The sequence below is a fragment of the Etheostoma cragini genome, chromosome 8, assembly GCF_013103735.1.
Source record: "Etheostoma cragini isolate CJK2018 chromosome 8, CSU_Ecrag_1.0, whole genome shotgun sequence".
NCBI lineage: Eukaryota > Metazoa > Chordata > Actinopteri > Perciformes > Percidae > Etheostoma > Etheostoma cragini.
This window is the reverse complement of record NC_048414.1, coordinates 17,448,517-17,475,713: the sequence shown is the minus strand read 5'-3', so window position 1 is coordinate 17,475,713 and position 27,197 is coordinate 17,448,517. Positions and strand designations below refer to the sequence as shown.

Genomic DNA, 27,197 nt, shown 5'->3' with positions numbered 1-27,197 from the left:
CATTTGTCCTCATAAATCCACCGGAGTTTAAAATGCCCCCACTAAAAAAGCTGCAGGTGACGGATATCCAGCCAAAATTAAAGACATCCGGTGGAATTTTTGGCGGCACGTGAACCAATTCTGGAATATTATGTCATTAATATTTGACACAAAAGTGGGCTACAAGGCGGTAAAATGGAAAAATGGGTGAGTCATACAGTAGGTCACAGTGGAATACAGTCCTACCTTGATATTTTTTGCTATCCCAACTCTCACTAGCAGATTGTGCTGACATAAAGACAGTACAGTTTTGCAAATGTTCATTTACAACCCCGTCTCTCTGTAACTCCACCATTCTGTTCCAGTTCTCACTTTATGATCTGGCCCTTCCCTTGTCCTACTCCTGAATTATCACAACTTCTTTTCCTTCCTCTTTCCACCCACGTTCCTTTCAACCTCACTAACGCCCTCTTCTTGTTGGTCCATGGCCAGCACTTCACCTTGGCCTTGTGATACAGACTGAGGCATCACAAAGTTGTTGTTATTGTTGCTGTTGTTACGGCAACGAGAAGCAGAGCGAAACATTGCCGGGCTGCCAGAGATGGGTGACGGTGTGTCCACGTCTCTGTCAGGCTCGCTGGAGGTGGGAGATGGAGGAGGTAAAGAGGAGGAGATGGAGGGCTGGAAGAGAACAGATTATTCTACCTTATATAGGAGTTCACCCCTTTTGTTGTCACTATCACATGTGCATATCTTTATTCTTTGGTTTGTTGTTTAGGTGTATGTTTACCTGTAATGAGACACTGGATTTGCTGGTCTTCTCTTTGACTTTAGCCAGAGCTCCTTTGAGTCCAGTGGATCTCTCAGTCATCTCCAGGGCTGCTCTCAGCAGTTTGGGGGTTTCCGGCCTAACACGGGCTGCCGGGACCTTAGGGGGAAACGTAGCCTCTTCTTTGGGCTCAGGTTTCTTTCCCTTAGTGAGCATCTTCCTGTGGTTGACGCAGTATATGAATTTGGTCATAATTACAGCACATATATGCAAACAAAGCAACAATATATAAGTCAATTTTTGATCTGGTGGCCCAGGACCAACACATTCTCACTCCCAACTCCTAAAATAAAGACGCTCGGTCAGGACGCCTTGGCGTCATTCTTCAACATGCAGGGTGAACCCCTTAGTTGGATAGGAAAAGGCCATGGATGAGGTTAAAAGATGTATGTTTAAGTGACACATGGGACACTGACCCCAGTCTCATCATAAACTCCATCTGACTGCCTGCCTGCAAGCCTGCCTGCCTGTCTGTCTGTCTGTCTGTCTGTCTCTCTGTCTATGTTAACACTGTATACACAAAGTGTACATAAATAGAAATACCATCCCTGCCTTTTGTACTACTTCTTACCACTGTTGTGCTTCATTCTACACCATCTTGCAGTGTCGCGGTTAAGGAATTGGCCTTTTGGGCCTTATGGGTCTGTATCTGATGATTAGAGCCCCCGACAAAACGTCAGTATGTGACGAGTTGTGAGTGAGAACGGCTTGACAGGACAGATCCAAAGCCCAGTACAGTGATTGGTACAGTAATTGTTGTGGTTTCACAGTAATGATATTTGCAAATGTGTAGTGGCATAGATGTTTAACCTGGCCTTTTTGCGGAGCAGTTTCTTGGACTCTGGGTAGTGGACCAGGATCTCATTCAGGTCTTTCTTGTCCAGGATAAAGAGATTGGCAAATCCATGGGCGATTACATTTGCTGTGCGCCTGTTACCACCGCCTACTGCAAGCAAACTGCCAATCAGAGAAATGATGGTTAAAGAAATGACATTCCACCATGTTTGATATTTTAGTTTCTTGAGAGCAGAGGTTAGTTAGACATGCAATATGTTTTGGATTTCACGCAAAAGACGTTGAACCAAACCTTGAAGTGTACTGTAATTATCACACTTTTCCTGTTTTAAGATATATTTGTCAAAGATGGCAGTTTAGATAGGTAAGAAATCCTGTTACATAGAACGAAATGTGTAAGCATTTTTAAAGATAAAATCACTTTACCTGATCTCTCCAAAGACTGATCCTGCTCTGAGAGTGACGAACACTGTCTTCCCATCCGGTCCTCCAACCACCCGCACCTCCCCTGCCTTTATGATGTACATCTCCCGACCCACCTCGCCCTGCGCAAGAAAAAAGAGAGACGCATATGCAAATGGTGGGAAGGAAAGAGCCGTAAAAATGGCAAAATTAGAAAAACAGTTGCCTCATACATGCCTCATTTGTTTTTACCTTTTTGCAGACGTAATCGCCAGGCAGGTAGACAACAGAGCGTAGGCTTTTCAGCATGTCAAATATCATCTGTCTGTCACAACCCTGTCAAGAGGGAGGACAGAAAAAAGAGAAAACAGTGGTCTCTTGTTAAGCTCTATATGGTGTGTACACTTTACAACACTACCAGATGAAAAGGCTATTTTCATTTAGATGGAATACTCACTGATCAATGTTTGACTTCATGCACTGTAGGTTTTAGGTTTACCATTCTATATTAAGGGGATAGTTCAGATTTTTGAAGTGGGGTTGTATAAAGTACTTATCCATAGTCAGTGTATTACCTACTGTAGATCACAGCCGTCACACCCCAAGTTTGGAGAAACAGGCAGGAGTACCAGTGAAAAAAAAGGCCCACCTACTAAAATTCAGTTTTCCGTTCAGTTTAAATGTACGCAATTTTTAAAAATATTTTTACTGTTTAACCTTGCAGTGAGAAAGCCCTTTCCAAATGAAAAACTGAAGTCATTATCTATGCTCTCGTTAGATACACCAGACTCGTTTGACAAAAACAATAATTTTACCTCTCAGAACACGGAAGTTGCTGCACTACCGCCGCCTTGATCGGAAAGATTGTTTGTGTCATAGTGTGATTTTGGTGAATCCAAACTTACCCTTCTAAAACACCAAAGTCACACAACAAAAAAACTAACCAATCAAGGCAACGGAAGACCAGCAACTCCTGTGATCTGCAAGGTATTAAAAAAAGGTTTTTGTCAAACAAGTCTGGTGGCTTTGAAGAGAGCAAAAATAGAGGCTTAGTTCCCCATTCGGAAAGGGCTGTCTGACTGCAAGGTTAAACAGTGAAAATATTCTAAATATAGCATATTGCTAAACTAACAGATTTTTTAGGTGGCTTGAATGTGTTTAACTGCTCGCGTCCACAGCAGTACATTGCTTAGCTTCCGTGTATGTCCTTCAGTCTGCCTTTTCACACTGGGGGTGATATAGTATAGTATGTACTATAGGTAATCCATTATGCATCTGCCTCATACACTCCAATCTGAAATCTTCCTTTAAGTTTACTGTGCTATTTTCTTTTATACGTTTTTAGGAATTCCTACCTGAAAAAGTGGGACTTTGCTGACAATGGAGTAGTTAACGTCTACAGCAATGTCCAGACGCATTTTATCTGGCAACTGAGTCAGCAACTCTTGCTCATCTGAAATGTAGACAACGAGAGGTAAAGTAGGACTGTAAGATAAGATGATTAAGATATGTATGAATGAGCACAGATAATGCTTGCCTTACCCAGCATGCCCTGTGATTGCCAGGTGTAGTTGTACCAGGTTTTGACGCGGTTCTGCACGTCTTTAGGGATGCGATAGGAGGACATGTATTTGATAGTGTTGTCCACACATGTACGGTAGTAGGTCTGACCTGCTGTGGCGGCACCAACCACATCACGCATCTGAGAGACAAAACATGTCTGCCAATTTAACACGACCTTTGCACAAAGAGATTTATGCTATATAATTGTCTTTGCAGCATGAAGTGCATAATAAGAACTATATATTACAAACTGGAGCTTCAATGTTCATTATATGTATATATATATATATATATATATATATATATATATATATGTGTGTGTTTTTAAAGAGCACATTCTTTCAATTTGAGAGACTTTCTCACTGATTTTACGTTCAGATTTTCAAATAACTTCCCTCAAAACCTTGCTCTCAATGTTAGAGCCAGTAGTAAAAACCTAAACTGTAGTGTCCTGTAGTTCTCTTATTACATCCATGGTTGTTACAAAAAACAAATCTGAGCGTGCAGGAGAAATCTGAGAGAAGATTTGCAAGAGTGCAAGGAGGGTCAAAGCTGAGAGCAGGAAATCATCCCAAGAAACAACGTATCTGAGTCCAAGCAAAAAGTTTGAGCCCAAGCAGAGCAAATCCAATCTCCAATTCAAAGCACGTGGTCTTGAAGAAAGACAGGAATGTAACTTTATATTATGATATATCTACCTGTCCAATCATGATAGAAAAGGCAAAAACTCCAACAAAGTAGTTGATGAGTTGGAAGATCATCTCAAACAGGCTGGTGGGATTTGGCAGACCACCAATAGTAATCAGGGTTTTCACCGCAAAGTAGAAACAGCGAATGTAACTGAGTAGAGACAAAGACAGGAGGCATTAGAGAAAGGCAGAACATGAACATGGCTTCAATTGATCATGATAGGTTTCAAAATAATTAGATGCTGCTAGAACCGACCAGGGGAGAATTACTGTAAGCGGATTGTGCAGATATCACTACGCAGAGTGAACCTTTTTTATTTATGTTGGTTGACATCTTCTCCATTGGTACTGACTTTGCGCGTTTGGGGTCTGACATTTTTGTTTCATCTTAAAGGCTGTTCACTATTCGATCACCTTTAAACACCCCGTCCTAATCATTAAGACTAAAAAAAAGCAGTTGTGTGTGCGCTTTGTGTGTATGTGTTTATCCCACCAACCTGTTGCCGATTCCATTGTACACCCACTTGGTGGATCCTATTCCTATCAAGTCAGAGCCCCAGTAGTATAGACAGGCATTACAGTGGAGACAGTAAAGAAGATAGGTGGTGGTGCGGATCACCCTAAGAGACAGAGAGTGTGAGGGAGCAACACATTTAAAACCACTTATTTGTCCATCTGTGTTTATCCTAATGAAGCAAGACAAAATGAGTAAAAGGACAGGGATAGAACAGAGAGGATTCAGTAAAGGCAGTTGGCACTGCAGTAAGATACAAATGGGCCGCAGCTGACCTGTAGATATAGGCTTTGGTCAAGATGGCCTCTAGACGCTCGTTGAACTCAAAGAAGGAGTTGATCTGGAGAAATTGAAAGGAAACAGGAAATTATTTAACCCTTGTTCCTCACTTTAAAAAGTTATTCCTTCTAGGTAAAAAATGTCCACGCAAAAAACTGCAATAAAATGATACAGTAATATTATTTAAACCAGCATCCGTCCTGATTAAACTACCAAATATGAATTTATTTTCACAATTTTAACCCTTTTAATGGCAGTTTGTTGGAATAATGCCACTGTTGTTGTTTTTTATGGGAGGGGGGAACATGTGGTGTTTTTTTTAAATTTTCCATTATACAGCAGCAATAACCTGAGTGGAAACCAGGAACATCTCATGTATTTGCCACATAGAGCAAACTGAGAACATGGCTCAATTTGGTGGAAAATAGTAAAATCTACAATTTTGAAGCCAGGGTTCTAGACTGAAAGCCTAACATTATATAATGTATGGAATTATCCTTCAATGGGGATCAATGGGTTTTAATACAGTTTTTTACAGACCTATTATCGGAGCTGATGTTGAAATTCCAAAATTCCAAATACAATAATAATCAGAAGCAAAAAAAAGTTTGGTTTGACAATCTTGAATTTTGAAAATCTAACATTTGAAAAAGTGATTTCTGAATCATTTACATCTGATTCCCTAAAACGCATTCATAGAGCTTTGGACATGAACTCCTTTGTATAGGTGTCACACTTACTAATACTGTATTTGATCTTGTCCATGGAACATTGTTGTGTGTCGTTTATTACATTTTTGTGGAAGGATTTTTAATGAGTTGGATGCCAAAATGCGGACAGTGTAACAGGTTTTAATGGACTGTTAAAGGAAAATCGGTTGACTATACAGTAATAAACCTCACCTTCAGCAGCCTGGGTAAGCGAAGCAGAGGGTTGACGCCAGTTTTAAAATAGAAGAGCTCCAGGGGAACAATGCTCGCTACATCAAACTGAAAAACAGGAAGGTACCACCTCACTGAAAGAATTGCTTCAATGATTGATTCAACGGTTACATAATATGTGAAGAAAAGCAGAACACACTCTAAAATCGACTCAGCTCTAGTTACTTACTTTGAAGCGTTTGGTTTTCATGTAATTCTTTCTCATGTCTTTTTTGTCACACTGTAATAGAAAACAAAACAACCGCAGAGATGAATATTAGGCCTGGTAATTTGATTATTATGGTCTTAAACTGTCATTGTTGTACATATTTGTAGAAATCATAATCTTAATAATATACACTACCGGTCAAAAGTTTGGGGTCACTTACAAATTCCCATTCGAATTCATTATAGACAGAATACCAGCTGGTCTGATCTTTTATGTAATATCTACATTGCCCATTATCAGCAGCATCCAATGTTCCAAAGGCACATTCGCGTTTACTAATCTGATCATTTTAAAAAACTAACTAAGACAACATTGGAGAACTTAATGTACTCTGAAAACTGCTGCCCTGGTTAAAAAAACAATGCAACTGATCTCAGCTGGTATTCAGTCTACAATAGACTGCAATGGAAATGTCTAAGTGACCCCAAACTTTTTGACCGATAGTGTAAAGTAAACTAATGGCACTTCAGCTGTTGATAACTACAGTAATTATTACTTTTTGTTTACTGTGAAACAGTGTTTTCTGTGATTTTAGCAGCCTGTGTGCCCTGATTCCCACAATGCGACAATAATGTTAATAATAATAACATATTTATATAGTGCCTTTCACAAAACCAAAGGACACTTTACAGAATTAGTGGGGGAAGCGCTCAGTCATATTAATGGCTGCCAGTGACAGTCTTCCACTCACCACTATGTCCCCCCCACGAATAAACTGCAGACGCGGCTGGAAGAGGGTGATGTCCAGGATGTAAATGAGGTCACACAGGTAGTCAGTGAGCAGCCAGTAGTAAATATTGTCTGGAGTCTGGTAAGGGAAGGCCCAGCGCACTGGGATGAACCATGCATTCCAGTTCCACGCCAGAGTAACCAAAAACATCCACAGCACGTACATTAGGTCTGAGGAGAGACACAAAGATGAAAGGATGAAGGCAGTGGGGGAGAGATGGAGAAATTGAGGGAAATTAGACAATAGGAAAATTGAAATAGCTAAAAGAGAAAGGACGGTGATAGAAAATGGACTTGCTCAGAAAGTTCTGATGAATGTGAAAAAAGGGAAGAGAAAAGGAGTAAATGAATGGTGATGAGGAGACAGTACAGTAGATTCAACTTTACCCAAACCTCACAATGCCTAAGCCTTGCATTCTGATCCCAAAAAAATAAAAAATATAAACATTTCTTGAGTGTTTCTGTAGTTGCCTTAAGGATGAACGTTAAACAACTTCATATTTGATACGTACTGTGTTTTTTAAATAATTTGGTCAGACTGTGGGGCAGAAAAAATAATGAAGAGCCACAAGATAAGTCTCTGGGTGTTTTGTCATTCATTTCTGAGTTAGGTAAAGAAGATTCTACTGTACAGCATGGCGCTGTAGGTTGCAACCGGTGGCGTATTTGGCTGGGCTCTCACTTGTGAAAGGGTCGATGCTGACAGGGAAGCGGTAGCGAATACAGGCTTGTATCCACCGAGGAGTCTTCACATTACTGCGGCGGCTAGACTGCTCCTCCTCTGCCCCACTCTCTGCTCCCCCTCCTCCTCTTCGGCTTCCACCTGATGGACCTGCTTGTGCTTCCTTCTCTCCTTCATCCCCTGGCTGAGCTCCAGCAGCAGGCTGAGCAGCTAAACCCCGGGGAGGAGCTGAAGGGTTGGGGGAGGGGAAGGGAAAGGGTCAAAAAGTCAGAAGAACTTATGAGAGATATTTCAGATAAAATGGAAGGAATGAGGTTTAAACATAAACATACAACTTGCAACATTTACAAATGAATTCATGTGCAGAAATATATGTTTTCCTCTGGTTTGCGATACAAAAAATAACACAATTTAGAACATGTTTTCTTCCGGAGAAGTTACAGGAACAAAAACGTGGCAACATTTCAACTAGCAACGCAAATGTTTGGTCAACAAACCCCTTACTGGTCTTGGGTTACTTCAATAAATAAGAGGTTATATATAATGTTGTGCAGACTTCCCTTTTTCAACGGTCCATTGCTGATTGTGTTCTGCATTAATGCTTGATTCAAATCTTCACATCTTCACTACTACTAATGTACTATAAAGAATATGTATCTGGAAACAGGCTTGATTACAAAGCTACTTTATATATGTATATAGATGCTCTCAGCTATGTGCACCAGGTCCCCCCCTCTCTTTTTTTCTGAACTACCTATACTTTATATTTTTATGTTTTGTGTTGACACTGTAAAGGGCTTGCTTCCATCTCGTTGCACAGGTACAGCACTTGTGTATAATGACAATAAAGGGACAATAAAGTATATTTGCTTTGCCGTCTACCTTTAATGCATATGACTATCTGTTGGAATATGCATATGTAGACTGTACAAATTATTTTCATATATCGCTCTTGCAGAACTGCACACCCTCATTCCACTTCACCAAAACACAAGTTTTTGTGCTACATGTCCCTTGTGTGTGTGTGTGTGTGCGTGTGTGTGTGTGTGTCTGTGTGTGTGTGTGTGTGTGTGTGTGTGTGTGTGTGCGTGTACGTGTGCATGTGTGTGAAAGAAAGAAAAGGACAAAGAAACTCACAGATGATGCTGTCTTCGTCTGAGCTGTCAAGGTCGACGAGTTTCTCCTTTGCCTTCTCCGTCCTTTCTTTAAACATCCTGACCAGCTCCTGAAGACGCTCGTTCACCACTGTACTGGTCTGACTGGCTGAAGATGCTGGACGTTCTTTCAGTCTTGGAAAACATAAAATGAGATGATGCAGGTTTTCTTTATTGTTAACGGCCATATACATGTCAGCACATAAATTAAATTGTTTTCATTTGTGTGTGTGTGTGTGTGTGTGTGTGTGTGTGTGTGTGTGTGTGTGTGTGTGTGTGTGTGTGTGCGTGTGTGTGTGTGTGTGCGTGTGTGTGTGTGCTCACTTGTCATCTGAGCTGTGTAGGCTGGACTGGCTGGGCCAAGCTCTGACAGGAATGCTTCCTTCATTGTCATCATCTTCTTCACTTTGAGAGTGAAGGGTCCTACTGTTTAAGTAGAAAGCAACATCATTGCTCCAACATTGTGACTGTCTGGTTAGATTATTGTTTCTTCTTCTCAAACTAGATGTGGCTTTATTGTGCATCATGTTAAGCAGCATTTGTCAATAAAAAGACAGATTCAAATTATTTACATATACACTGCTGAGTTTATTCTTTTGTGCACACTGTATTTATGATTGTAAGGAATGCAACTTAATGATCACTGAAAATAATGATTAACTGAGGAATGATCAAAGACTGGTCAATTCAAATGCCATGGATTAATGAATGGTGATGGATAAGATACTGACCGGGAAGCACAATGTGTGAATAAAGAGACAGATTGGATGTTAGATGAGTCGATACAGTATTTAACAAGGGTTGAAATCTTACATGTTTGTCCAGATAGTTCTCCGATTCCTTCCACTACTGTCATGGATGGTCAGAGCAGGGATTGAAGCAAGTGGTGTGTGTTCAAGAAAGAGGAGTGGGGGAGAGAGACAGGGTTTGTATATGGTGTGTGTGTGTGTGTGTGTGTGCGTCAGGAAAAGCATTATATTAATATAAGAAACAGTGAGGACAATCACCTACAGTACTATGCAGGTTGGTGACACAGTGACGTGCAAGTGGAAGATTGAGATGCACACGTTTATTGACTTTTGCTACGATATGATAATATCCACACAGGAGCCAAAAATCTGCGAAAGCCATGCAAGAGTAAACAGAACATCACAAAAACACAAAACGAGACACAAAAAGAGTTTTGTTTCCACAATGATCACATGACAAACTGTGTTCTGCATAAACACTACGTGTTTGTTGGTGTGGTTGGCGGCTCTTACTGTCGTTCATTTGCCGAAAAGATTTCTTAACCTTGGGACTCAATTGTAAGGAATTTCAGGTTTTCCTCAGCAACAGGTAACATGGTTTCTGCAGAACACGGACATACAAACTGTGGGGCAGACATTAGAGGGCAGTAGATCCATTTCAAACAGCACTAAATAGAGGGAAATGTAGAGTTTTTATCCAAATTATCCATTTAATGATTCATTAAAACCATCAATGATGATAAAATAGCATCACTTAAACTCTTTGTAATTTATAAGCAAGTATTTTGTAATTGAGTATTTTGTAAATTTTTATTATTATTTTTATTTTTTGCCAGCTAACAGTATTTAATTTGATCTGATTTTTGGATAAAAACACTGCACTTTCCAACAGAGAACGTAACTTAAAACATATCCAAGGAATGTTACTTTGCATTTCTTTTTTGAATGAATAAAAGCAATGCATAGCTGTTGTTTCACTGGAGAAAAAGGATAATGAAATGACAAGCACTACTGCTCAAACAACCCATGCAGTTTTCTTACTCTTTATCTCCTTTACTGTAGATAAGAAGCATAAGGGGAGAGAAAAAAAAGAAAAAAATTATTTTTATATATTTTTTAAACTCAGCCCCTTACAATGTTTTACAGTATGATTAAATTTATCCACACCTGGCGTTTTCATTATAGTTTTATTATTACACATCATAAATCTATTGTTAAAACATTAGATGTGATTTGTTGTTGTCCTAATAGCAGACAACATAAACTCTTAATGGTAGTATTTCTCACCTTTGACGAGCTACAGAAGGGGTCACAGGGACAGTGAGAGTGGTAAGTTTGGGGTCCTGGGTGGTGAGGATTTGGGGGATATTGCTCTGTTCCTCCCCTCTTCTTCCTTCTCCTCCTCCTCTTCCTCCTCCTCCTCCTCCTGCCCCTCCCTTCTCATGCCCTGAGTCGACATCCTCTACATTGACAGCTGGACGAAGGCTGAGGCTCTCTGGAGATGTTGAAAGACAAACAGTTTTTTTTGGTAATAAATAAAAAGCATGTATTTGTGACAAATAGGACTGTCATGGAACATTACCAAGGGCACAACAGGTCACAATTACAAGCAGAGGCAGAGTGCCCTGATAGCTGACAGGTCTAGTTTATTCATCTGGCAAGCCGTTCCGTCTGAATAATCAAAATCAAATCTTCATTTGTTACAGATTTTATCACAGCTACTGTGTATGGAAATGGAAACTCAAAACCAATAGCATACATTTTAAACTTTTCATCTCCTCCTGAGTTCCTGAATCATGTTTTTCTGAAACAAACTTACAAAATAGTTTGAAGATGTTGCATGTTTATTTTTTTTAAGCCCTCTTTCTTTGACGCAAACTAATCAAATGTGATGACACAACCTGCCTGAGCTTATCTGAGAAATTACCTCTGCCTGGGCGATTAAAAAAAATAAAATAAATAACTAAATAAATGACAGCCTGAGTCAACACATAAACATACAAAACTCCACCACCACAACATTAAACCACTGTGTTCCTGACAGAGTGCTCATTATCCTGACCACACTGTCAGTGTTTTTGCCATGACATCTGAACTCAGTTGATCATTTACTGCTTGGAAATTTCTTTGTCCATGATTGTTTCTAAATAAAGTTTTGAGGCAATCAGCTGTTCTTTCAAATTTACATCTAGTTTATCCTGATGTCAATATTATGATAACTGATTAATTATTATGACTGAGTTCAGGTATCAGGTATCTACAAGGAATCTCATGGGATTGAACACAGTTAACTTTCCACTACTGCAGATTCACCTGCGGGCTTTATTGCGGAAATGTCTGAGTCATCTTCAATGAAAAATGCCGGGTTGGAGAGACCTGACAGCTGGTGGGACAGTGGGTTGCGCTGTTTTGATAGGGGGCTGACAATTGGTGGCAGGCGTGGGTAGGATGGCACGTTGGGCAGTTCGAGGGCACTACCATTGGGGGAGGATGGAGACGGGGAGCGGGACCAGAGCTGAGGGTGGTGAGAGGGAGGGAGAGGGGAATGTCGGACGAGACGGTTCAGTTCAACATCTTGCTGATTCTTGTCTTGCTTTTGTTTTTGCTGTTGTTGTTGTTGTGGTTGCTGTTGCTGTTGTTGTTTCTTAGGCATCTTGAGGCATAAGGCTGTTGAGACGGTTCCGGACGTTGAGGAAGTACTGCTGCGTTTGGCTGGGAAACTGGTAGAGCTTCTGGGGGATGTTTGAAAAGCTCTGGGAGAGACTGGACAGACTGAGGCCGGCTGAACCCTCAGAGCTTTTGGGGAAAAGCTCAGTCAGAGTCTGGGCAATACTTCGGGGGACCTGCGTGAGTCGGATCTGAGAGAACTCTTGGCGCAATTCAGGGGGCAGGGAGGGTAAGTACTTCTTAACGTCAGAAAGCCGGGTGGGTAGCGTAGGCATGGAGGGGGGTATTTTGGGAGCGGAGATGCCGTTCTCTTTGAAGAACGCGTTGATGTTGCCGAGGCACTCGGAGGTGTGAGGAATGCGCATCAGGCAGCTTTTAAATGCATCACAGCTGATTGGAGCTATAGAGGAGACAGGTGGATATGCAGATATACAGTCAGGCTGGGTATAAGCATGGTGGCAGATGGGACAATGTCAAACTTCTTCTAGATGACAACATAGATAATGATCAGTCAGCAGGCAACATATTTACTGACAGTAATGAAATCAAACATAGTCGTTGTTGTCTGGATGTAGACAAGCATGTAAAACAGTCAGATAAGCAGCTTGTGAGTTCAACACAACTGGCCTGTCAGGCGTAAAAGAATGAAACTGCTAATTAGCTAGAGCAGTAATATAACAGCTCCAACCACAGTCACATTTCGAACAAAAAAAACAACATAACAAAATAAAATAATAATACATACCATCGCAGCCGTCCTCTGTAGCTTCCTCCTCCTAAGAAAAACACAAAGATGAATGAATGGAAGGGGAGTGGTGAGCATCAGTTCAGGTCAGACTTGACATATGTGGATTGGTTGAAAAACTAAAATGAAAAAGATCTCAGAAAGAATCTCGTCTGTCTAAGATAGGTCGCCACAAACAAACATTAACATTTTAATGAGCCTGAGGCTAAATCCTTAAAATAATCTATTTGTCCTTAGGTCCTTTGGCTAAACATCTGAGGAAAGTGATAAGATAATTTGTAGGTAAAACAAAAATGTTGATGGGCAAAAGGAAAGAAAGAAAGAAAGAAAGAAAGAAAGAAAGAAAGAAAGAAAGAAAGAAAGAAAGAAAGAAGCTTCTTTACCAGAAAACATTTCTGATTTCCGGTCAAGAATTAAATATTCAGTTTTAAGGATGCTAAAGTAATACATGAAAGGACAGGGAAGCAAAGGAACCAAAGAAATAAGCAGGTAGGGAGGAAAGGCAATTAATAGGACACAATATTGCAAAAACATGTCAATGCAGGAGGTTAAATTAACTGAGTCATTTGTTTTACAGCCATATGGGTCATGAGGTGAAACATCCATCACTGTGCATGTTCATCCCGTGGACATTACTTTTTCACCAGCTGTGACAGTGTTGGCGTTTTGACCGCCTTCCTCTGCTTTCTGCGGCTGCTGGGTAACAGGCTCAACTTCTGATTTGGCTTCCTGGGTCTTGGTCTCTGGTTCTGGTTCTGGTTCTGGTTTTGGTTCTGGTTCAGGCTCCGGCTCCAACTCAGAGATCTTAACTGGTTCAGGACATGGAGGTGGAGAGGGGGAGGTCTGCTGTGGCTCTGGTTCCTCCTTTGGTTCTAGATTTGTTTTTATGATAGATTTGATTAGATGATGTATGAGATGTAGGGGTTAACTAAATTAAAGAATATATATTAAAGAAAGTTTGTGCTTGTTTTAAACGCACACTATCTACTTTAATTGTGTGACTCTTTCCAACTACAAACATATCTACAACTTTATTTCCAAGGGTATCATACTAGCAATTCAAAAATTATTTGCAACAGTGTGTGCAGTGGTGGGTGTCGAGATTTTGTCTTATTCCCTACCTGGTTCCTTAATGGTGTGTTCCTCAGTCTCCTCAGCAAGGCTCTGTCCCTTGCTGCACAACAGGTGACAAAATAGTTGAACAATTCATGTATCAGGCAGTCTGGCAGTGTGAAGTTCCCCACATGTAATTTGGTCCATTAAATGACAGTTGGTTATATTACAGTAAATGATGAGCACTGAAATTAGGACTAAAATGCTAGTATTTCTAGGGAAACCTACACAAATACAGAATTTACAATGCACACGTCCAACTATTTTGGAAGTCAACATTTAAGAACACAGACAGTGTTAAGTGTCAAGTGATAAGACTTAACTAATTAGAGTCTATTTGCGTAGGCTCATCCGCTCTTGTTTGCACCCTTTGAAAATGTTTGAATGTATTTAGACAGGTTACAATGTGAAGCAATTTACATTTATTAATCACTCTGCAAATGTGTGAACAGATTTTAATGTAACTCAATGTAACAACCCCTACTTTCCCGTAAGGGACAGTTTTGCCGGGAAAATCCAAAGGATGTGATGTTTATGAGCTCTCCCAAGTGCCTTGCCTCTCTTCAGCTCCCCTACAGCTTCACATAACTGGAACAAACTCCCAGAAAACTGCAGTCCGCTTCAACTCTCAGTTCTTTTGGATCTTTCTTTTTGATGTTGCCTTTCTTTAAATGGTTGTTGATTTCTTTAATGTTTAATTTATTATACTGCACTCTAACTTTTATTCTCATTTTTTATCTGGTTTTATTTTTTCAATTGTTTTTATGTAAAGCACTTTGAATTGCCCTGTTGCTGAAATGTGCCACAACTGCCTTGCCTTGCCTTACAGCGCCAACAGTGCACAACCTTAGCTAAGGCTAGCTTAAAAATGGCGTCTGCTCAACGACTGGCAGCCACCACCACACGTCCACATAAGCACAACAAATGTATGTAGTGAAACTCATCTAACAAAGCTTAAATAACACAGCTTCCATAGATAGAGCCCATTTGCTTGTTGAATCATGTCATGTCATGTATATCTGAATAATGAATATTGTGTGGCATATCCTTTTTTCTGCTTAAATTATAGCTATTAGATTCCACTGAGCTCAGCCGATCGCAGCCAACCACTCTAGATGCTTCTTGTGATTCCACCAGCGTTTCAGAAGGGACTCTCTGCTCCGCTAAAAATACGCACCCAGCAGGGGCGATTCTAGGATCAGACCTTTAGGGGGGCTTGCCCCCTAATGAGAATGTGACACAGATACAGAACCTTGCAAAAGTGTTGCTACATCAGTAACTTCATTATCTGATTATCTCTGAGCTAGCTACTGAAACTTTGACACCATTAACACTATGATGGAACTAAACCTGACACTTTATAAGTCACAATTAAAAGACCAATTTCAGACAATCCTATAACATTCAGAAATTGTAGTTGCTTACGTTTCAATTTGGGTTCTAATCTGCGCAATGAAATTACCAACTTCTTCTCCGGGGTCCACCAACGTTAAACTTCACAACCGCACTCCTGCTCTCCCTCCGACAGATAGATAGAGACTCGGCCAAAGGCGGGAGTCTGGCACAACCACTTCAGAAAGGCCACCACTACGTTTCTGTTACTGGTAGCTGTTTGTCCCTTGTCACTAACAGACAAGTTCACAAACTTTTTTTTTAAAGGGTCTAAAATCGCCCATGAGACCTAGTTTGTCTTTGACAGAGCCCTGGCGCATTGAACAAAGCAGATTGAACTGAGCAGTGTGTCACAGACAGAACTCAACATGTCAAGTCAGAAGCATTTCTCTGCACCACTCAACAAGCAATCGACCCTGCCTTTTAGTGCTGTCTGTCACATAATGCTTCTGAACCCAATGCTACATACAATACATTGCTCAATGGCAGATTTTTGGTCGCATGTGAACACTCTTTCTGGAATAGTGTGTAAAGTGTTACTCAAACTTTGCACGGTATTTATTTTGAAACATAAATGGCAAATAGGGAAGCTACAACTTGATTGACAGCATCAATCACTTCGATTATTGGTTTAATTTCATCCCCCACTTACTCAATCACTTAAGACAGACTTTTATGTTGGCCTTCCTCCAGTTTAGTAAAAAATGATGATAGGCTACTTAAAACAGAGCTTTAAGATGTGTGGGGGCTGCTCATTACAGACATAACATGATCATAATTTATATTTTATTTTAGGATTTTCCTTGTTTTTTTACTTCTATAAATATGAAGCTATATGAAGTTATTTTTTATAGTTTTAACACATTTAGATACCAGAAGTGGTAACACCGACACACTATTTTATAGTCTACATTGAATAATGTTAGTGTTTTTTTAATTACATTTTATTTTCTTCTCACATTTTTTTTACTAAATAACGTTAATTGCTACAAACGGAAGACATACAACACAAAACACAAGTTATGAGATATCCTTAGGCTAACACACTTGATTTGATACTAGAACATGTTTAAAGCTTTCTTTACCGGTAGGCTACTCAATGTTAGCTAGTTGTGAGTGTTTCATTTCTGTTGCATAACAGGACTGACTTATAGCGCTAACTATCTGTTTACATCGAGATAGAAGGCTAACGTTAACGTTAGTAGCATACAGTTAGGTTTCATTAAAAGCAGGTCAAACTTTTTAATTTCATAACATATTTATATTAGTCCATTCGCCTTACCCACCCTTACCTAACCACGACGTTGTCAAGATACTCACTTTCTCCCACGTGCGTTAATCGTTAACGATCGCAACAGAAAATGTCCGCGAGCACCGAGACACAAGAAGTAGCCTAGGCCGAACACGAACTCGGATGTGCGGTCGCTTAACCAGATCAGGAGTTTTTAGACATTTCAGAAAAACAACTGGAAACATGTTCCGTTACATCTCCGTCCATCATCTCCGGGCATGAAACAGCAGCAGGTGCGCACTGTTACCGGGGGAACCGTTAAGAGAGGAGGGGGAGGGTGGAGGTACAGTAGAAGGCCGGCTCGACTGTTGCCAAGGGAAGCTGTGGTTGCTATGGCACGGTAATGTGATGCTCATAGACAGTTAAAGAAGGTGATGCTGAGGCAGCGCGCTGCGAAGATCACATAACGAGAACCCACGGGATTTGGGACCCGACAGCCAAGTGAGACTGTGTATGTCTGTGTATACTAGGAACACCCAGTTCCAACATTAAAATGCTGTAGCCTAATAATACTATAATGTTGTATTGTTGTTATGCTGTAGCCTAATAATAGTGAATAATTCCCATCACCGAGTCTCTAGTTTCATCACCACACCAGTTCAACAAGATGCTGGGGAGACAGTACCAAGATTTAAAAAATCAAAATTAAAAAAATATTACTCTTATGTATTGGCACAGCACAAGAGCAGTAGGCTATATGATAAAAATTCTATAGGTGAAAGACTAAGTGGGTTTAGGGTCCTACAAAGGACTTCAAGGAAGTTTAAGATGGAGAAGCCTCCACTCTATATTTTCATTCTTACTCTGTGACTTCACCGTGGTCAGTTTCGCTCTTCTCTTCATGTTGCATTGGCAGCCTGGTAACAGGGAACATTCTGTGTCACATCACTTCCCAATGATGATCCAATTACACACAAAATACAAAAATGCAAAAACACACAATTATTTCTATCTCTCTCTCTCTCTCTCTCTCTAATTAAGCACAAGTTCTTACTCAGTTCCAGGGTCCTCTTCCTCCAGCAGCTCCTGACTCCCCAGTGAGAGTCTGAGGGACTGTCCCTCACAGGCCTGTCTAATGGTCATCTCAGCTGTGTGTCGGGCGACCTCTTCAGCCATACGGGCCATCTCCATGCGCTCCTGCAGCAGACTAAAGAGAGAAAGAACCCGCTGATGGGAATGTGCTGTGGTGACTTTTGGGATGTGACAAACGTCTTCTATCTTATTTCAGAGACTTTAGATCCCACAGCAAAAACCCCTGGCCCAACACCAAACCAAGTTGATCCAGCCTCATCACTATGTTTTGTCCACTATATCTACTGCTTGAATAAATCACACAGACAGGAAGACTATAAGGGAATAAAACAAAGCAATGGATGAAAAACAGGCATGAATACCAAGTTGCAGCCTGTGTTATTACTAATGTTTTAAGGAAGACTTGACCCCTCGTCTTCTTGTTCTTTAAGTAAAACATGCTAAATATAATTGATGACGCTATGTGATAGAGCTTTTACATATGATGATTAGGATGTTAAGGAGTATTACAAAATTACATTTGTCTGTTTGTGGCATTTGTTAAAGAAAGCATCTAGCCTGTTGGCTTAACTGGAAAACCTGGGATTTTGCCCAGCCAGTCAGTCCAGTATTGTGACTAGCCTACTCTTTAGGGCTTAGAAAAGACCTAAAAATGGTCAAGGACTGCAGCTCTAAGCACCTCCGTTGTCTTGCTCTCCAGCCTCTCTTACCGTTCCTCCATGGTAGCCAAAGCTACACCTTCAGCCTCCTTCTTGATGTTTTCAATGAATGGCGTCCAGCGGCCTGTCTGGGTCTCAGCATCTTCTTGAGATTTTGCTACACTGTCATGTGATGGCTCTGGGTTTGAGTTGGCGTCAACACACTCCACTGAATTGGGCTGTGTCTGCTGCATCACTGTCTCCTGTTGTTTTGCTGTCGGTGCTGGTGGAGTTGGTGATGGGGATGGTGCTCCAGCGTTAGAATGATGTTTGAGGTTCTGCTGGCCCTCGTTTTCGGAGTCCACGTCTTCTAGTATCATGTCAGGTTTGAGTTTGGATGAAGCTATGAGAGGGTGACAGGCGTTAATTTGTGTGTAAGACATTTGGTTGACATGGACACGTTGGTGATGAATTTGGTTTTAGGCTTATATATGGGATTGAAAAAAAACAAATAATTTATCACTTTAAAAGCTGGATATGGTCTTATCACAGAATTAATGAATCTAAGGAAAATGCTGAGAGCAGCGGTCTTCAACGTATTTCTAGCCAAGGATCCCTTAACTGGGAGAGAGACGGATCAGGGACCCCTTACTAAATGTTTATATAATTAGGTTGCATAATAAGCTAGGCCTACAAAAGTGTGGGCAGCCTAAAGCCGCATACGTACATTTTTAGTGCATAAAAAATACTAAGATATTATAATATTTCTTGGCATGATTTTTTAAATCCTGTTTAATGATAAACATACATGTGACACATTTTATGTTGGAGGTTTCTGAGAGATGAAAAACATCCACAACAGCTTTCCATATTTGATTCATTTATCTTCATGTGTAGAGGATGTGTGAATCTAATGAGTGTTATTGATAAGACCACCACTTAAATCATTTCACAATGGATCTTTATTACTCCTGCAGAATCCTTACATTACATTATGTAATTACATGAATGTGTTACCACCCTGTCTGCGTGATAGTCAACATATTTTCAATGTGAGCAAGTAATGTTCTTATAAATCAAGTCAAACCTACTGAAACATCAACACACCAATTCCCAGGTCACATTTCACAGTTCAAAGCCATAGAAGTGGATCAAAATAGGCCTCTTTTACGTTTGTGTAGAAAAGCTTACACAAGCTTTAACACGATCAAGACCCAAACTGAACTCAACTTTCTCAGAGCATAATTATTGATAGATTCATAAGGAGTAGGACTTACACATTAAAAAATATATTATTGTTATTACAGTTTCCTCTAAAAATCAAGTAAAAATGCAGATACATTTTATACTTTGTCCACAAATGACACAATTATAATGAACATAGCTGCCATGTAATTATTATTTCCAGATTTCTGTGAATTAGGAAAGGGAAGATTGGATATCTTATGCTGAAACTTATTTAAAGTGATGGCTCGTACATCATCTTTTTTATCTCCTATTGCTCTTGTTCCGGATATGAAAATGGCAACAAGAATGTGAAGTGTACAGTACATTGCCACATTAAAGCACAATAAAGGAACGTAAAAATGTTCTGTCTGCATTTTTTGCGAACAAAATCTACAGTTGTTTCAAATAATTACTCAATGTTTCTGTGTTGGATTGTGAAAGAAAAAAAACACAAAGACTGAAGACGAGAACCAATCTAATCAGCTATAGAACATGCCGTACACGTTTTAGTTATATATCAGTGCACACATTTTAAGTTGTAATACATTCATGTGAAACTGTTTTGAGTACAGTAAGGTGAGTTGAATATATCTCTATATTTTTGTAGGTTTTTAAAGCTGCCTAGTTTCTGGACTGAGAAACTTCATAGCACCTGTAGTTCCCCTAACAGTACAATATGTCTTTTGTTATCTGTCTGTCTGTCTCTCTGTCTGTTACTCTGTATGTCTGTCTGTGGAAATCAGAGTGTCCCCTAGTCGCCTCCTCCTGCTGTTTAAGGGGCTCGCAGCGCCTTCCCCCCTGAAACAGAAGGAGAAGAGGGACTGAGTTAGGCTCCGACCGTCCGACCAAAACACCTCTTCAAAAACTATGTGGCGAAAAACAAGAGGCTGTTTCAGCAGGAAACGTGTACTTTCCCAATTTTAAAAAGATCCACGGGAGTTACTTAAGGTATTTTTGACCAGTAAAATAAGGACTTGAATAAAACGCACCCGTTATGAAAGAGATGTTTTCCGCTAGTTGTAGGAATTACTCTCCAGTGACTTAACACATTGTTGGGAAAACATTATGTGAGTTAGATCCACTTGCTTGAACTGTGAATTGTGGCATTCAGGACCCATGGCAAGCGGAGGGTCTTTGGTGTTTACAGGAAAGCATAATTAAGTGAAAAAAACTTAAACTCACCTTTCCGCAGAACTTCCGGTGCACCCTGGGGGAAAAAAAAGATTTAAAAAAAGAGACTTAAAAGTGAAAGAAAAATTGAAATGTCCAGAATTTCTGACATTATTCTCAACATTTTGACTCTATTCCTGAAATACTGTTTCAACTTTATTTTCAACATTTTTACTTTTTTTCTCCACATTCCAACTCTATTCTCACAAAACAAATAATCTGTGATTTTATTTACTTCTCTTATGCCTGGCACAAATTCTGAACGTTCTACTCATTCTCCACATAGTTTTTTAAATCTTCCTCTTTTTTTTTAACCTTTTTCGTAGAATTCCTGTCAATAAAGCTTGATAAAGAAATTGAGCAACACAACGTCAGAGAGTTGGGTGGTAAGGAAAGGCCGACAAGGCTGAAAGACAAGAAGAGGAGAAGGAAGACAGAAACGTTGATTTATTGCTAAAAGTTACCTCAGCATCATCTTTGGGTTGAATGGCAGGCTGAGGCAGCTTCAGGCCCAGTCCTGACACGAACCAGCCAACCACACTGTCAAGAGACAAACCACTTAACTGCATGCATGTAACACAAGCCATACATTATGCTGTTCTGCAACATCCCAGTCAATTCCAAAGGAAATGTCAGGGAAAACATCAGTGAAGTGTGTTGTTGTTAACATCTCAGTACTGTTATAAGATGGATAGATGGATTACATATTAAGCCAATTAAGACCCTCACATCTGAATTTTCATATGCTCTACCTGCTTTGTTTACATTTTTCTGAAATTACTGGACTGAATCCATCTCTGCCCTAATATGCAGCCATTATTTAAATGTTGTTTTATCTTTTATGTTGTCTTGTGAAAAAGATTGATTAATAAGGACAGAGAGGGATCAAAACGTACGCCGAGGCCTTGCCGTCAGTGTCCAGGGAGATTCCACTGAGAGATTCAGGGGGTGGAGAAAGAACTAGAAAAGGGAGAGAAAGACAAAAAGTTCAGTGTACAAAAAAAGTATTCATCCAATAAAGTCAGAGCATGTCCTGAGTTCAGGGAATATTTTAAATGGATAGCTTGAAATTTGTTTGAAGTGCACGCTATATTCAGAATATTTTTACCGCTCAACTTGAACTGAACTGAAGCCATATGAAGCCAACAGACTCTTTTGACAAAAACAGTAATTTTAGGTTCCCCTAAAGAAGGAAGCAGAAGTGGCTTTGAAGAGAGCAAAGAGGCCAGCTTCCATTCCTAGTCAGAAATAACTGCCCGATGGCAAGGTAAGGGAGTGAAATTATACTTAACATGGCGTACACTTAAAACGATATAGATTTTTGATAGATGGGCCTTTTTTAGGTGTCTGAAATACATTTTGCTGCTGCTTATGTCCACAGCAGCACTTTTCCAAAAAAGCTTTTCCAAACTTTTCGTCAACCGCCATCTACCATCTACCAGACTGACAATATATAAGTACCTCATGCAATCCCACTTCAAAACATCTGAACAATCCATTTAAGGCTTGAAGGTTTCAAAGAGGTAAGTTATGTATGGGACTGTGTATGTTTGAACTGTGGGTAAACACATGCCAGATGGTGTGCATTGGGACACATCTACTTTAAGTTTAGTGTATGTGAGTGTATGTACGTTTGTCCAGAGAGGAGCGGGAGGACTTGCTTGATGGTTCTATGGGCACGGCACCAGGGGGCAGCATAACTGGCTGAGGGACTATGTGCTTTATCCAGTTCACCACACTGCAGAAAAAAAGGAAAGAATTCAGTCCCTTACATGTTTATAGTCCATATAACCACCTGTAATGATGTGTGTGTGTGTGTGTGTTTGTGTGTGTGTGTGTGTGTGTGTGTGTGTGTGTGTGTGTGTTTGATTCAGATTATTCCATAAATTCCAGCTGTATTTTGGACTCTTTAGACAAAGGAATCCCTCAAATGCCGACTACCATTAGTGTTAGTCATGCTTGGTGAATCAAGGTTCAGCTTCAATCAATCAATGTGTAGTAAAAGGTGGTGTATACTCACTTGGGAGGGAATACAGAAGTCTTTTCTTCCTCCACCTCATCATCTGAAAACATCTCAACCACCGGGATGTGTGGAAGGGGATCATAATCTACACAGCCAGACAGACAGACAGACAAACAAAAAGCAGAGATCAGTTTGGCAGTCTAGGTGAAAAAGGACTGATAGTTAATCATCAATCCAAACATCACTTTTGTGCAAAAAGACAAACCATGTGAAAAAAACATACCTGGCATTGTTTCAACATTAAAGATCTAGGACAAAAGATATCAAATGTTAAATCAAGCCAAAAGAGCATTAGGGAATTGTTATAATATTTTTAATGGAAAAAATCTGCAGGCAACACAAATCTAGGAATCTTGTCAGCTTTTTGTCTAATTTTGTTTTTTGGAGTTCTCTGGTGGTTTTTCATTGTGGCCCTGAAGGCCTCAAGGTGAGAGGGCTGTCACATGGAAAGACTGGTTTAAGTGCAGTGAGTTAATGGAGGGGATTAAGCTGGTTAAACCCCCTTTAGATTCCTTAATAAACTTAATCCTTACACACGATTAGTCTCATGAGCCTGTGGTTGGACAGTGTTATGTTGCTTAAGTCAAGTGTCACACAGTTCAAAACCAAAGATCTTCTTGCTGTTGCTTGGCTGAATTACTTGAACTAATAACACAGAACACATTGTTCCTTTCATGTTGGAGTACTGGCTTCTGGAGAGAAAGGTACCGTGCTAAACCTTGAGACCACCGGAAGTTTATTACCAAAACATGTTTGGTTTGTCTGTGTTTTGGTGAGATTACCTGTTTTTTTTATTTTATTTGTCAGGATTGCAGAAAAACAACTGGCCCGATTTCAATGAGTGGATCCAAATCACGGGGTAGATATACGCACATTTCATGGCTTGCCTGATCTGTTGCCTTGCCTCTTCTTTGTAATGGAAATAGTGCAAACATCTGACATTGTGTTGTTTGTGATTTGCAAAAATGTGATTTGCTCTGCACTTGCCGCTGATGTAACTGATGAAATCAATAACAGTATTATCTATAATTTACAGGAGCTTAAGTTTGCCAGTAGATGCTGGATCATTAATCCCAACAGCACAGACTTTGCACAATGTTATTAGTTATTTGAAATAAGTGAAAACATATGTTCTTCACAATCTGGTGGCCTTGTACGTAAATTATATATTTGTGGTTGTGTCATAGCCTTTCAACATTCAGACATCTTACACATGAAGACAAGTGATATTCAGCCCTTTTCAACAAGAATGTAACACTAAAAATGTAGATATGATTGAAACGGACATATACAATACATTATTAGGTTCAGTGCCATGGGAAGTGGCAACACATTACTATGGGATTCAACCCCCAAAGGTCTAGGACAGGCCTTGACTTAGAGGTGTTGTTCCTCAATGTTTGGAGGTTTGATGTACATTAAGATGTTTTGGTGTTGTAAAGTTCATTAAATAATGAAGTACTTGTGTCTCACCTCAGTTACGTCCTCAACAGGAGCCTCTTTGTACTTCTCCTCAGGCTGAGGCAACACCTTGGTCAGACCCTGAGCGACCCAGCCTATCACTCCAGACCTGGGAGAAAACATGGAATTGAATTTACCTTTTGAAAATATTTTTAGCATTAAATATGCTCTCCTATTTAATCATACTGTACCTTTCTCCATCCTCTCCTGACTGGTGGAAAGCAAAGAAAGAAATAGAGAATGACAAAAATGGAGAGGCCAGAGAAAGTCTACTGCAAATCATCTTTCCTCCTATTTGGTCCAGTACAACACCATCCCCAACTTTGACCTCAATGAGAAAACATATTTTTTACTGTAATTAACATCTCTGTTACATTTAACAACAAACCATTAACATGAAATGCATCTTTGATCTTATGGCAGAGCAGCCATATGACAGTGAATTAGATTTTTCTGGGTGTGCCTAACAAATTGGCCGGTCACTATATTTCTCATAGGATAATAAGTGGAAGACCTTACAGTGGTAGAATAAGTATTCACAGCCTTTAAAGATACTAATATCACACACAGCAATGCAGAAAATTCCTCGCATTTAAGAAACTAAAAACGATCAAAACTGTTCTGTCAATCAACTCATCAAGTGTATCATCGGCTCATCATTTCAGCTAGACTTATAGGCCTACATGATGGGTAGATTCATTTACAATAAAACATGGTACTTTAAAAACTACATGTGTTTTGTGTGCAAAAACTTGAATTTGTAAAGTAAATAGTAGCTAAAACAGTCAGATTAATGTAGTGTGTATGTATGTAATGTAGTAGTTACAATATTTCCCTCTGAAAGTAGTGGAGTAGAAGTAGAAAGTGGCATGAAAAGAAAAGACTCAGGTAGAGTACTTGAGTAAATGTACTTAGTTACATCCCACCACTGACACCTAACGTCCAACTGAGTAGGTCACATGTCCCCTGAAACACCTGAACACGTACCCTGGTTTCAGAGCTGGCCCTGTTGGGTTGAGGGGAGCCAGACGGTTGAGGCAGGGCGCTGACAAACCCATTGGACAGCCAGCCTAACACTCCAGTCTGGCCCTGGCTGTAGAGGAGGGGAAGAAAGATGGTAAGATGTCAATATGTTTACACACACACACACACACACACACACACACACACACACACACACACACACACACACACACACACACACACACCGAGGTTTACCTGTCCTCTGAATTCTCCTCTGTGTTTTTCTGTGGAGCAGCAGGGGTGTTTGCAGCGCCATTCGTCCCGGGAGCTTCAGGATATTGGGGGACCACTTTAGCCACCCAGTTAAACATCCTGTTGAACACAAACACAAACACACACACACACACACACACACATAATCAGCCTCTCAAAAGCCCTTTATCAAACATTGTTGACAATGCTGCTGATTATAATGATAACTCTTTACTAATGTCTTCATTAAAGCAGACACTTCATGTGCCAAACGGAGAGCCCTTAACTGGAGCTAATGAGGTCTGATGAAGGACATTCACCTGCTTCAGATTTTATCTCAGGCAACATTTTTGCCAACTTGAAAATTTTCTCTCTCTCTCTCTCTCTCTCTCTCTCTCTCTCTAGCTATCTATCTATCTAGCTCTCTACGGCCTTGACTATTTTAGTTTTTCGTATAAATCATAAAATTTTCTTTAGATTCACATTTCAGACACAATTTACCATATACCATTGCCCAATGGTACATGGTTTATTGTGTCTGAAATGTGAATTAGAAAATCCTTGAATGAACATTAGTCAGGGAAAGTTGGCAACTATGTCTGAATAAATTAGTTTATTTATTGAACTCAGAGGAGAGAAAGAAATCAGGATCCTGAGTTAAAAGTCAAGGAGAGTAAAAGGCAGAAGGAAAAAGGGTAACGCAGGCATTAGTGTACCATAAGCAGCTTTACCAACAGCCAGCACAGGTGACACAGGGTTAAATCAATTCAAACAGGTAGAAATCAGTCACACAATTCTCAATCTCAAATGTGCATATTATCTGCTGTGACAGTTTATCAACCTGTTGAGATGATCCACGTCTGCAAGACAACCTGCTGCTAACTGAACACAGCAGAAAGATCGAGGTATGCAACCAGGTCCGCTGTCGATAAAACGTTTCACATAGCATCCCCATCTACTTCCCTGAGACAATAAACAAGGTCCACGCAATAGATCAACTGTGTGTCCTGAGCCAAGAGGGTGTTTAATGTATCAATGATTCAAACAAAAAGCAGCCAGGAAGGCTTTTATAATTAACTGCAGCTCTGTCCCCCAACTAATCTACAGCCTTCCTTGTGTTTAATGCCTGTATCAACTCCTGACATTCAGCCTCATCAAACTGGATCCTTGTCAAACATTCAAAAAACATTCATCAGAAGAAGAAACCCCAAGGAAACCTATAAATAATTAAGTGTCTGCTGATTGTGTTTGTGATTTAGAAAGAATTCATGCGTGTTAACCCTCTCTGTCTGCAAATGAGACCTGGCAGTACAGAGTAGATTAGAAGCTATAAGGAATCATCTAATCACATCATCATCAACACATAAACACTTCTGTAGCAACTTCAACCACTGTCACTTTACTGAGACATGGATCATCACAGCATGCACCTCAAATCAGCATTCAGGTATTAATCTTACTATTAAAGTGATCTATATATTTATTGTCTTTACTGTATTTCCCTACCTCTTAACAGAATAACTTGTTTTCCTTACCTGCGTGTCTACAGGTGGTTCTGCATGCCGGTCGCGTAGAGATCCAGAGTGCGGCACAGCCAGCACAGATCTGCTGGGATATCCACCATGGTTGCCCAGGGCTAACGGGATTACCCAGCACTACCTGAAGGTCAAGGTACAATTCTGGACTGTGAGCCATCGCAGATTAACAGCA

At 40.1% G+C, this 27,197-nt stretch overlaps 1 protein-coding gene across 1 annotated transcript; it reads right to left on the bottom strand.

Annotated features, from left to right (window-relative positions):
- Nucleotides 1-27,197, bottom strand: LOC117948428 (cyclic nucleotide-gated cation channel beta-3-like). Its single transcript, XM_034878041.1, has 36 exons — nt 27,023-27,197; nt 25,491-25,607; nt 25,260-25,365; nt 24,464-24,483; nt 24,285-24,381; nt 23,035-23,059; nt 22,809-22,896; nt 22,420-22,526; nt 21,685-21,748; nt 21,253-21,328; nt 20,801-20,825; nt 18,464-18,794; nt 17,716-17,868; nt 17,525-17,578; nt 14,047-14,099; nt 13,562-13,797; nt 12,926-12,956; nt 10,801-11,008; nt 10,555-10,569; nt 9,578-9,613; nt 9,089-9,190; nt 8,748-8,899; nt 7,611-7,838; nt 6,891-7,099; nt 6,161-6,211; nt 5,953-6,039; nt 5,047-5,111; nt 4,755-4,877; nt 4,267-4,408; nt 3,548-3,707; nt 3,361-3,458; nt 2,258-2,341; nt 2,030-2,148; nt 1,619-1,765; nt 770-968; nt 1-660 (listed from the first exon to the last, which is right to left on the bottom strand). The coding sequence occupies exons 2-36, from the start codon at nt 25,604-25,606 to the stop codon at nt 391-393; spliced, it is 4,077 nt and encodes a 1,358-aa protein (XP_034733932.1). The 5' UTR covers nt 25,607; nt 27,023-27,197; the 3' UTR covers nt 1-390.

Excerpts from the sequence above, each read along its gene's own strand:
- LOC117948428 (XM_034878041.1), bottom strand. The coding sequence starts at position 25,606 with ATGTTTAACTGGGTGGCTAAAGTGGTCCCCCAATATCCTGAAGCTCCC. Across the intron at positions 18,795-20,800 it reads ACCGGAAGTTCTGCGGAAAG|CTTCATCCAAACTCAAACCT; the intron begins GTGAGTTTAAGT and ends ACCCTCTCATAG. Across the intron at positions 17,579-17,715 it reads GAAGAGGACCCTGGAACTGA|GCTGCCAATGCAACATGAAG; the intron begins GTAAGAACTTGT and ends CCCTGTTACCAG.